Source organism: Herpailurus yagouaroundi, unplaced genomic scaffold, assembly GCF_014898765.1.
Source record: "Herpailurus yagouaroundi ecotype Mexico unplaced genomic scaffold, PumYag 184, whole genome shotgun sequence".
Classification (NCBI taxonomy): Eukaryota; Metazoa; Chordata; class Mammalia; order Carnivora; family Felidae; genus Herpailurus; species Herpailurus yagouaroundi.
Genome location: NW_024412415.1, coordinates 38,876,306 through 38,888,501, shown reverse-complemented (window position 1 = coordinate 38,888,501; position 12,196 = coordinate 38,876,306). Strand labels below are relative to the sequence as shown.

The 12,196-nt window shown below is 48.9% G+C and overlaps 1 protein-coding gene across 2 annotated transcripts; it reads right to left on the bottom strand.

The window, feature by feature from the left end:
* Positions 1 to 860: 860 nt before the first annotated feature.
* Positions 861 to 6,615, bottom strand: LOC121041994 (cytochrome P450 1A2). 2 transcript variants are annotated; one of them, XM_040493272.1, is made up of 7 exons: positions 6,494 to 6,615; positions 4,564 to 5,394; positions 3,896 to 4,016; positions 3,330 to 3,419; positions 3,027 to 3,150; positions 2,023 to 2,109; positions 861 to 1,297 (listed from the first exon to the last, which is right to left on the bottom strand). In XM_040493272.1, exons 2-7 carry the CDS (start codon positions 5,380 to 5,382, stop codon positions 1,000 to 1,002), a joined length of 1,539 nt encoding a protein of 512 aa, XP_040349206.1. In that variant the 5' UTR covers positions 5,383 to 5,394; positions 6,494 to 6,615; the 3' UTR covers positions 861 to 999. The 2 variants fall into 2 exon arrangements, with proteins under 2 accessions (XP_040349206.1, XP_040349207.1); XM_040493273.1 differs by having other exon boundaries at positions 4,564 to 5,391.
* Positions 6,616 to 12,196: the final 5,581 nt, after the last annotated feature.

Genomic DNA, 12,196 nt, shown 5'->3' with positions numbered 1-12,196 from the left:
ATTTTAGAGAGAGTGAGTGAGTAGCGGAGAGGGGCAGAGAGAGAGAGAGAGGGAGAATCTTAAGCAGGCTCCATGCTCAGTGTGGGCTCAACCCTGGGATCGTGACCTGAGCCGACTGAGCTACCCAGGCACTCCATCTTTTGTTGCATTAATGAAGGTAACTTTGGGAGATGGTTTCCAGGAGGTCCAACCATGTGATTAGAGTGTTGGATCAGTCTCACTCCCTGATCTCTGGGGAGGGGAAAGGGGCTGATGGTTCAATGAGACAGTGGTCAAGGACTTAGTCAGTCCTGAGTATGCAATGAAACTTCCATAAAATCCCAAAAGGACTGGGATCAAAAGCTTCCATGTTGGTGAACACCCAGAGATTGGGGAGAATGATGTGTCTGGAGAGGGCATGGAAGTTCTATACCCCTTCCCCAGACCTTGCCCTGTATATCTCTTTGTCTGGCTGCTGATTCCTACCTTTCATCATATCTTTTAATAAACTGGTAAACTAAGTAAGTGTCTCCCTGAGTTCTGTGGGCCACTCTAGCAAATTAAAGAACCTAAGGAGGGGGAGGTCATTGGAACCCCCAGTCTGAAGCTGGTTGGTCAGAAGCACAAGTAGCAGCCTGGGGCTTGTGACTAGTAACTAAAGTCAGGAGTGGGGGGTGGGGGGCAGTCCTGTAGGATTGAGCCCTTAACCTGTGAAGTGTAATGCTATCTCTGGGTAGACAGTGTTAGAATTGAGTTGAATTCTTGGACACCCTGTTGGTGTCCAAGAATTGCTTGGTGTTGTATGTGTGGGGACCCCCCATGTTGAAACTGGATCCAGGAACCCCCTGAGATCTGTGAATATACTAAAAGCCATTGGATTGTCTACTTTTAAGAAAGTGAATTGTATGGTATGTATATTATACCTCAATAAAGCTTTCATTTAATAAAAAGGCAAAAAACAAGGGCTGGGGACCCATGGGTGATCCTCACCCCTCCCTCTGCCTTGGCATGCTGGTGTCTTCACTTGGTGGAGAAACGTGGCCAGGCCTGGACGTGCTCACAGCGGACGTGCTTCATGGTCAGTCCATAGATGGGAGTTAGGTCTACTTTCACACCCGCTGGCACGCTGAACTCCAGCTGCTGCAGCAAGATGGCTAGGAAGAGGAAGACCTCCCACTTGGCCAGGACCTCCCCTATACACCGGCGCTTGCCCAGGCCAAAGATCATCACCTTCTCACTTAAGATCTTGTTGATGGCAGTGCCATCAGCAGTGAGGAATCGCTCTGGCCGGAACTCAAATGGATCTCCCCACACCTTTCTGCAAGAGGAACAGAGGAGATGGGATTTCTGGGTGGGGGAGACCCTGGGAGGAAAGACCTGGGGGAGACTTCTGTTGATGGTACAAGTGTTAGAATAGGTCGAAAGTGATGAAAAGAGAGTGGAGAAAGCGGCCAAACCGTATTTTGATGCTTATTTCTTTTACAAATCTCTCTCTAAAATGATTGGCCTTGCAAATGGTGCTTTTTAATATTAGTTTGTTATTTTAAAGAAATAATGCTTCAATTACAAGAAATTAAAAGAAGGAAAATGTTATCTCCATCCTACTCAATATATAAGGGGAATCAACAGTACATCCTGGTTTATGCTTATTGCTTTGGAGGAATTGTTGGTAGTATCCCTTTTCACACTCAGGAGCGCCCCCGTTTAGATGGTAAATTATATGGTCCCCCTACCTACAGGCTAGAGTGGGATTTTCTAAAGAGAGGTCACCAGGCCATTGCCATCAGAATCACCTGAGGTACTCCATTTTACCTACCAAAGGGGAATCTTGGGGGATGAGGCACCCTAATCTAACCAACCTGCTGGTCATTTCCTATGTGCACTATAGTTTGAGAAACATGGACCTAAAGTCTGTTACTTAGAACAGACTATGTATAGCAATCAAGGCCCCATTCCTCTATTATATAACCAGTTCCCAGGGGGACAGACAGCCTTCCTGACTGCTGAGCCTCACGTATTTTTTAGTGGGAGATGTATACTCACTGGTCATGATTGACCTGCCACTGGTTTATGAAGACAAGGTGTTTCTCTGGGATGTAGAAGCCATTCAGTGTCGTGTCCCTTGTTGTGCTGAGGAAGGAAGAGGGGGCAGTCAGGCTCAGGGCAGGAAAACTGGGGCATGTCTTTGGGAACTATTCTCTCCTAGTTCCGCCCCAGCCCAATAGCTTGCTCACCACAGTCTCCATACCCCACACTGGGAGGGAATGTCGGGTGCAGGGAAGCGGTGAAGTTATCCTTCCCCTTCCTCAGCGCCTGTTTTTCACCTTCAGCCGAGCCAGTGTTTACTAAACTTTTTTGTGCATCTGGCTGTGCACTTGGCCATCCTCTGGAGCCAAGAAGAAGGCAGTCTGGGCCAGCCCTGCAGGAGTTCCCAGCTTGGCTGAGGAGCCAGACCTCTTGCTCCAGGAATGACTAGACCAATATATGGGTAGAAGTAAATGTTCACTAACTCTCTTGACATTGTGAAAAATCCCAGGACATTATCAAAGCCAAACGGCTGAAAGTTCTGCAAGATATCAGAGAATGAATCTGTGCCAGCCAGTTGAGTCAAGAAAGCCTGATAGCGAAGGGGAAGTTTGTGTCAGGATGGACCTTGGGCAAGCACAGGATTCTGGTAGCCAGAGAAGAGGGTAGATGGCATTCCCGGCCCAAGGTCCAGCATCAGCAGGATTGGAGGTTGGCTTCATCGTGCTGGTGAGGTCCAGTGAGGCCAGCCTGGCAGGGCTGAGAGTACTTGCAGGGAGGGAATGTGAGCAGAGGCGAGTGAGAGCTGAGGTCAAGAATGTGACTTTCTCCTGAAAGTGGGGTAGTTTGATCAGGCTTGGACTGGCTGGGGGACAGACTAGAGGCTGAGGGTCTGTGAGGAACTTGGTGACATGGCCAGAAATGAGATGCCGAGATCTGAGCCAGGGCCAGGGCTGAGAAGATGGGAAGAAGAGACATGGTGAGGACTTCAAAGGCGGCAGGGCAGAATAAACAGATCTTACCTGTGGGGGAGAGTGAAGGGGATGAAGGAGGAGTGTCGGAAGATCTCCAAGATGGAGGCCTCCAGGTAGGGCAGCTGGAGTCTGTCAGACAACCGGGGCCGCCGTGCCCTGCCAACCACTGTGTCTGTAGAACACGGAAGACCAAACAGGGCTTAGGGCCGTCCTGATTGCTCCATAGCATCTGCGTCCCCTATTATGTCCCCTATTACATCCCCTGTTAGGCCCATAACGGCCACGTGTAGATCGAACAAATCACCTGGGGATCCCAAGGCTTCTCTCAGCCAATGCATCTCTGCCACGTACCCAGCTCCTCCTGGATCTTTCTCTGTTTCTCAGGATTTGTCACAAGGTACATAAGGCTCCAGGAGATGGCTGTTGTGACAGTGTCAAATCCTGGGCAGCATGGTGTAAGGTAAGGAAGTAAGAAAGCCAAGAACAAGAAACCGGCATTCCCCAAACACCCAGCATGAATGTACCAAGCATTGCTTTCTCTGCCTTCTTCCCCCCTACCTTCTCCACCCCCTCCATGAGTTTTCTGAGGGCAGAGACAGATCTTCTCACCGCAAATTTGGTCACTGGTTTTAGAATTCGTTTCTGGAATTACAGGGACCCAGACTTCCAGGCTAGAGAACCCTTTATTATTCAGGTAGGGAAACTGAGACCCAGAGGCAGAGAGGGGTTTGGTTGAATTTCCACTGACAGTTGTTGGCATGGCCTGGACTCAGACCCTGAACATGGGCCAGGTGTCTGCGTGTCCTGCACCCATCTGGTATGTGGTTGGCAAGTTATCTGATGGACTCAGGGGCTGAACAAGTCTGTGGGTGGACAGCAGGCAGTGATGGATGGAGGAGCAAGGGTCTGACTCCTACCGGCCCCAAAAATGTCGTTGATAAGGCTGACAATCTTCTCGTGAGGGATGTGGCCACCATTAGCTCTGGAGCCCTTCTTACAGTGCTTCAACAGGGCGCCTGCGATGTCCTGGATGTTGTTCTGTGAGGACACAAGCTTAGGGACAACCCTGGCATTTCCAGGGCCAACCACTGAACCTTGCCCCATTCCACATGGCACCTCCCCCTGGCCTCTAGGCAGTAAGCTGGGCTTACAGTGGGAGCTGGTGGCAGCCCTGGGGACCCTTCCTCCCAATAACCCCAAGGGTCCAGTTTCCAAGGAGGAGGCTGGGGTGAGTACTGGGAAGCAAAGTGCCACCTGAGCTGGGGATTAGCCTCTGTCAGCATTCAGATTCCTGCAGAACAAAAGCCTTCTTAAGACAACAACCCCCCCACATTGCAGGACTCTGCCAGGGGCCCATTCACAGCCAAATATCTCTGGGGCTTCAAGCCACCCTGAAAGAGAGGCAGGAGGGATGAGGAAACTGAGGCCAGAGAGGGAAAGGGATTGTTTCCAGGTCCCACAGCTAGTCCAGGGTGTTCCAGAGCCTTCCTAGGCCTTGGCAGCAGCATATCAGCTGTGTGTGTACCTTGAAGCTGAGTGAGAGGGACGGCACCCAGGCCCTGCAGCTCCAAAACCCTGGGCTCACCTCGTCAAAGTCCTGGTAGTGCTCCTGGATAATTTTCTGCAGGAACTGTACCAACTTCTGGTTGAAGGCCTTGAATCTCTGCAGGCCAGGGGTGGGGATATATTGAAGGATGGGGAAGAAGTCCACAGGGTTCCCGGAGGATGCATTCTCCACGAATATATTGGTGCTGTGTATGAGGCTGAGCTTTTCCTCACTGTCCTGAGGAAAGTGCTGCCCAAAGCACATGGCACCAATGACATTGGCCACTGACAGCACCACTTGGCTATGGGGATCGAAGCTCCCGACCTCTGCCATCTGTTCCTGCAACCTGCTGAGGAGGGCCTCGGCCTCCTTGCTCACGTGGTCTTCCAGGTAGCAGGAGGATGCGGAAGCCGGGTCTGAGGCAATGGAGAAGGTGTTGAGAGCGCTCTGGGCCAGGCGCCTGCGGGCGGCCCACACCGGTCCAGAGTCTGGGCTGAAGGTCATGCTGTGGCCATCAGTGACCAGACTGAAGCTGTAGAGGTTGGGCCGGCCCTTGAAGTCATCACCCTGCTGCACCAGGGCCTGCCGGATGGCGTCCAGGCTGCTGAGCACCAGCACGGGTGTGGAGCCGATGCGGATTTGCAGCACGTCCCCGTAACGCTCGCTCAGCCTTGCCAGCACCAGATGTGGGTTCTTCCTCAAGGTCAGCACGTGCCCGAGCAGAGGCCAGCCCCAGGGCCCTGGTGGACTCTTCAGGCCTTTGGGAACCCGAGGCTGCCAGGCCCTGACCACCCAGAACACCAGGCAGAAGACAAAGGAGGCCAGGAGAAGCTCTGTGGCCGTTGGGGATGTTGCCATCTGTATCAACTACTGGGGAAGAAGGAGGAGCCAGGTTGAGCATCAAGATGGAGCCATTCACTCGTTCATTCACTCACTCAGTCAATAAACACTGGCACATGATTGGTACTTGGCTCCTAGCTAGATGCCAGAAAGACTTAAGTGTATCCACCGTAGGTCCCGTGTCCCAAAAGCTCACTCTTAGAGCATCACTGAATCTGAGGCCTGGAAAGGAGACTCAAAATTCCCAACCTAAGTGTCTGAACTCTTATCCCTGATGCTCCCATCTGCCCATCACTTCAATTTCCAATTCTGAGGCTGGAGTGGAGGCAATTGACGACTTCAAAACAGGGAAGCACCCTTGCCAGCCCCCAGTTCAAGGTTATGCTGGACATTATGCCAAAGGGTCCCTGCCGATGCTGACTTCCTGCCAATACCTCCTCCTACCCAGGGAAAGGGGAACAGCTCCCACCCAGCAACAAACACTGAGGGGGCCAGGGTCCCAGGGCTCATGCAAATGACTGGGGATGCTTCCTCCCCTGGGGCATTCTTTACCAGATCAAGGAGAGTCCTTTCTCTGAGGATGAGTCCCCACCCTCTCACAGTCTTGGAGACTGAGATTGGGCTGCAACCAAGCCACAGCCAGGGCTGCCCTCGTGCCAGGTGGGGACCCCTCCCCATCTCTCCATTCTAATCAGAGATGGCCCAGTCCAAGTTGATAATTTAAAAATGGAGACAGAAAGAAAATTTAAAAATAAAAATGGAGAGGGGCTTTTGGGTGGCTCAGTTGGTTAAGCTTCCAACTCTTGATTTCAGCTCAGGTCATGATCTCAGGGTCGTGGGATTGAGCCCTGTGTTGGACTCCACACTGAGAATGAAGTCTGCTTTAGATTCTCTCTCTCTCTCTCTCTCTCTCTCTCTCTCTCTTCCTCTGTACCTCTCCCCCACTCTCTCTCTCTCTCTCTCTCTCTCTCTCAAGATAAATAAATAAATAAATAAGTAGAAACTGAGGTCTGGAACTGGTCAGGGTGGACCAGAACTCAGGCCTCCTACACCTAACTCAGGGTCTATTCCTCTCCATTCATTCCCAAGATATTTCCCAGGGACTGAGAAATGAGCCCAAGAAAGGTACCTGTAGAGGTAGGTGCTTGAGATCAGCAGGGTTATGGAGTCTGGCACGTAGCTTCTGTCTCTGGGTGAAGGGCCTTTTATAAACATCACCCTCTGTCAGATTGGCCTGGCCATCCTGATCACCTGATATCAATGTCATCAAATGAAGTCAGAAGGGTCAGCCCTTGACCTTGGGCAAGGATCCCTCAGCTGCACCGACTACCCAGGGCCCAAGGCAGGTCTTGTCATGTCCCTGGGGAGGAATGTCCAGCTCTTTTCAGGCTCCAGGGTCAAAACGCTTTTTTCTCTCAAGGGCAGGTCAGGGTCTAGGAGCAAAAGACCCCTGGGCTGTTTCAGTCTCCTCTCCCACTGCACCCATGAGGAGGCACCCTGCCTGGGCACTTGGTCCAGGCTGATCTGCTCTTCTCAGGAATGGTGATCTGTAGCACCCTTCCAACAAGCTGCAAAACCCCGTAAGAAATGGCCGTGTTCTGGCCAACTCCGAGTTTCAGCCCAAATCTTTAATCTGAAAAACATTTAGGACCCTGCATTCTGAAGGGTGACCCCTTTGCCCTCCTCCCTCCTGGTAAGGGATGATAAGAAATTTAAAATCAAATGAAGAATATCCATGCTGTGGGCAGTTCCTCATGGCAACTGGCTTCAAAACAGTCAACGCCATTTAAAAAAAGGTCCTTTTCTAGAGTGAAGAACCTGAAGAGACAAAGCAACCAAATACAATATGTAGGGGCATCTGGGCGGCTCAGTTGGTTGAGTGTCCAACTTCAGTTCAGGTCATGATCTTGCGGTTCATGAGTTTGAACCCCACATTGGGCTCACTGTTGTCAGCCTGTCAGTGTAGAACCTGCTTTGGATCCTCTGTCCCCCTCTCTCTGCCCCTCCCCCACTTGTGCTTTCTCAAAAGTAAATAAATACTTTTTTAAAAAACAAAAAAAATGCAATATGTAAAATTTCACTGGACCCTGGATTTAAAGGAAAAAAACATTTTTTAAAAATTTTACAGAGTGTGTGAGTTGGGAAGAGGGGCAGAGGGAAAGAGAGAGAGAGAGAATCCAAACAGGCTCCACGTTCCGTCTCCACGCCCAGTGCAAAGCCTGATGGGGGGCTCGATCCCATGACCCTGGGGTCATGACCCAAGCAGAAATCAAGAGTCAGACACTCAACTGTCTGAGCTACCCAGGCCTCCAAGAAAAAATTTTTTAAAGCTACAGAAGACATTTTTGGGACAACTGGAGGCACATGAACATAGATTGGAGATTAGAAGATATTAAGGAATTAACGTTAATTTTCTTAGGTGTGAATGTAGCATCGTGGTTATGTGGCAGGATATTGTAGGAAATTTTCTTAGGAGATTAATGTTATGGTGTTTGGGGGTGAAGTGTCATGATTTTTGCAACTTAAAACATTTTTTTTTTTTTACATTTATTTTTGATATAGAGAGACAGAGCACAAGTCGTGGAGGGGCAGAGAGAAAAGGAGACACAGAATCCGAAGCAGGCTCCAGGCTTCGAGCTGTCAGCACAGAGCCCGATGTGGCGCTCAAATTCACAAACCTTGAGACCATGACCTAAGGTCAAGTCGGACACTTAACCAACTGAACCACCCAGGCGCCCCTGATTTTTTCAACTTTTAAATAATTCTGTTAAAAAATGTCTAAGGGGCCTCTGGGTGGCTCAGTCGGTTAAGCTTCCAACTCTTGATTTTGGCTTAGGTCATGATCTCACACGGTTTGTGGGACTGAACCCCACCTTGAGCTCTGTGTTCACATCAAGGAGTCTGCTTGGGATCGTCTCTCTGCCCCTCCCCTGTTTATGCAGTATCTCTCTCAAAATAAAGAAATAAACATTAAAAAGAAAATGGGAAAAAATGTATGTCTCTGGGTGTATGCATATAGAGAGGAGAGACAGTAGATATGGCAAATGTTAGCTATCCAAGGTCCTAGGGGAAGGTATGTGGGTGTTCACTGACTATCAAGGAGCTTTAAGGTAGCAAGAGGGCTGTTGCTTGGTGAGGATTTCCATTGTGATTCGCTCTCCTTCCCTGGGGAAGGCAGGAGGAACTCTCCATCTCAGAGCGCTAAGTGAGGAGGGTCCAGAGGACCCAAGGTTTGAAAGTTGGATACCTGTTGGGGTCCCTGGGTGGCTCAGTGGGTTGAGTGTTTGACTCTTGATTTCGGCTCAGGTGGTGATCTCACTGTTTGTGGTTTCGAGCCCCCGCATCCGACTCTGTGCTGATGGTTCAGAGCCTGCTTGGGATTCTCTCTCTGCTCCTCCCCACCTCAAAATAAATAAACTTAAAAAAAAAAAGGAGGGGAGAATGGCGTCTCCTTCTTGGGCCAAGAGTCCAGGTGGGTTGGACAGTGGTGAGGAGGACTGTGCCATTTGCATATTTATCACATACTTTATAGAGCTTGATAGTTATGGACTCAGTTGTTCTAAGAGCTTTTCACCTATGAACAAAAAACATTCTCAGTCATCCCATGGAATCGAAATTAATACTGTTCTCGTATTACAATGGAGTAAGAGAGGCACAGACAAGTTGTGTAATTTGCTCTAGGTTCCAGAGGAGTGTATTAGAGCTGAGACCCAAACCTTCAGAAGACTGTACTCCGGACCAACATGTTATACACATGCTGGAAACGTGTCCCTGGACTTGGGGGAGCAGCTGTGATGGTGGGGGCAGCAGAGGGCAGTCTGCATGGCCAGAGTGGGGTGCAGTACCAGGATATGAGTCTCCTGAGGGCTGGGTAGACATCCTGAAGGGATTAGACATAAGCTGCATCATGGGACCTCACTGCAGAAGGGAGGGGACCTCAGCAGCCACAGGCTGCAAATGTACCCTGTGAGAGTGAGCTGGGGGCGGGCAAGAGGTCAGCCAGAGAGTCCATGCACTACTTAGGGACTCTATGATATGGAGGACAGTTGGGACTCTAAGGCACCCGATGCAAAGCTGGCAGTGGAGTATCTGCTACACATAAGGGCGTCTTTAGCCAAGAGAGAAGATAAATAGCACCCAGCAAATAAAAAGAGATTGGCTTCTCTTCCAGCACCTTCCCTCTTTGCCCTCCCTGGTGGAGAGGCCAGTAAAGAGCAGGGCGGGGGAAGGAAGGAGTACAGAAACAGAGCAAAACTCTCTCCTTCTCAGGGGGTCTGGCCAGGTCCCCAAGAGGCTGGGAACACACCCTAAATTGGACGTGAGAGGCAAATTTTGATTTAAAATTTTTTTTTAATGTTTATTCATTCCTTGAGAGAGATAGACAGCATGAGCAGGGGAGAGGCAGAGAGAGGGAGACACAGAATCCGAAGCAGGCTCCAGGCTCTGAGTCCAATGCAGGGCCCCAAACCACAAACCGTGAGATCATGACCCAGGCCGAAATCGGACGCTTAACTGACTGAGCCACCCAGGCGCCCCGTAGCAAATTTTGATTTAGATTGAACTGGGGAAAGCTGTGTGGTCAAGCTGGGCCAAGGTCAAGAAGTCTGGTACAACTGCAGAGAGGGTTTGAAGATCCATGGCTGAGAGAAAGGAAAGCTGCTTTCTGTCTGTATCTCTACTGGGTTCAGCTTGTGCAATAAAAAGATCAAGGTTTGGGGCACCTGGATGGCTCAGTCGGTTGAGTGTCCGACTTTGGCTCAGGTCCTGATATCAAGGATTGTGAGTTCGAGTTCCGTATTGGGCTCTCTGCTGTCAGCGCAGAGCCCTCTTCGGATCCTCTAGTCTCCCTCTCTCTCTGCTCCTCCCCCATGCTTTCTCTCAAAAATAAATAAACATTAAAAAGAAAGATTAAAGTTTGAGGTTAGGCTAAGTTTTACAGAAAATTAAATATTTCTCTCTTTCTTTCTGTGGGTGTCTCTCCTCCTTCCCTCCTGTCCTTCCTTCTTCTTTCCTTCCTTCTTCCTTCCTTCCTTCCTTCCTTCCTTCCTTCCTTCCTTCCTTCCTTCCTCACCCCCTCTACCTTTATTTCCCTCTCCATCTCTCTCACTCTAATTCTTTAATTAAAAAGTCATACTTTATTCAGATCTCCTTAGTTTTTGCCTGATGTCTCCTGTTCCACTATCCCATCAAGGAATACCCCATATTACACTGAGTCATCGTTAAGCTCCCCTAGGTTGTGACGTTTCTGAGTATCTTTTTTGATGGCCTTGACAGTTCTCAGGAGTACTGGTCTGTTATTCCACAGGATGCCCAGTATTGGAATCTGTTTGATGCCGGGGTTATGGGTTATTTGTAGAAGACCACAGAAGAAAAGTGCCATCTTTGTCACATCATGTCAAGGCTACATATTGTCAGCTTGGCTCAGGATGGTTGATGTTCACTTTGATCAGCCGGTTGAAGTGGAGTTTGTCAAGTTTTTCCATGGTGAGTCACCCCCCCCCCCCATCTGTACTGTGCTCTTTGGAAAGAAGTCCCTGTGAGCAGCCCACACCTACAGAGTGGAGAGTTCTGCTCCCCCCCAACCTTGAGGATGGAGTATCTACATAAAATATTTGAACTTCTATGCAACAGTCTATCTTATTTTTAATGAAAATCTTAGAACTTTTAATTAATTATAAGATCCACACTGAAAAGTGTAGATATTGTGTACAGCTTGATGAATTTTTACGGATTTAACAAAGCCACGTAACCAGCCCTCAAATCAAGAAACAGAACGTTACCAGCACCCTAGAAACCTCCTTGTGCTCCTACCCCAAGGGAAGCCATCACCCCAACTTCTAAGACTGCAGGTTAGTCTTGTCTGTGTTTGTTTTTTTTTTTTTTAATTTTTAATGTTTATTTTTGAGACAGAGACAGAGCACGACTGGTGGAGGGGCAGAGAGAGAAGGAGACACAGAATCTGAAATAGGCTCCAGGCTCTGAGCTGTCAGCACAGAACCTGACACGGGGCTTGAACCCACAAACTGTGAGATCATGACCTGAGCTGAAGTTGGACACTTAACCAACTGAGCCACCCAGGTGCCCCTGTGTGTGTTCTTTATATAAATGAAATTATGCTGTGTCTACTCTTTTTTTTTTTTTGTCATGGAATATTTAAAAAATGTTTTTAAATGTTTATTTTATTTTTGAGACAGAGACAGAATGTGAGTGGGAGAGGGGCAGAGAGAGAGGGAGACACAGAATCTGAAGCAGGCTCTAGGTTCTGAGCTGTCAGCATGCATGAACCTCGAGATCATGACCTGAGTCGGATGCTTAACTGATCGAGCCACCCAGGTGCCCCTGTCCTGTAATATTTTTAGTTAATAGATTTTCTTTAGAGAAAGGGAGAGGGGCAGAGGAGAGAGAGAAAGAGAGAGACAGACAGAGAGAGAGAGAGAGAGAGAGAGAATCCCAAGCAGGATCCACGTTCAGTATGGAGCCCAATGTGGGGCTCGATCCCCCAACCTTGGGATCGTGACTTGAGCCGAAATCAAGAGTCTGACTCTTAACTGACTGAGCCCCCAGTAGATTTTATTTTTTATAATAGTCTAACTTTATAGAAAAATTGAGTGGAAAGTAGAGAAAACTGCCATATACCCCCCTACCTCCACTCCCCCTTTCCCCTATGATCAACACCTCCCATTAGCATGATTTGTTACAACTGGTGAATGAATACTGATACATCAGTATTAACTAAAGTCCATTGTTTACATTAGAGTGCCCTCTGCTCTATGAATTGTATGGTTCTATGAATTTGTTTTTACTTTTTCTATTATGGTAAAATATAAAATAA

Coding starts and splice junctions, on each gene's coding strand:
- LOC121041994 (XM_040493272.1), bottom strand. CDS start 5,382: ATGGCAACATCCCCAACGGCCACAGAGCTTCTCCTGGCCTCCTTTGTC. Junction 4,017..4,563: donor ACTACCAGGACTTTGACGAG/GTGAGCCCAGGG, acceptor GTGTCCTCACAG/AACAACATCCAGGACATCGC. Junction 3,420..3,895: donor CAACGACATTTTTGGGGCCG/GTAGGAGTCAGA, acceptor CATGCTGCCCAG/GATTTGACACTGTCACAACA.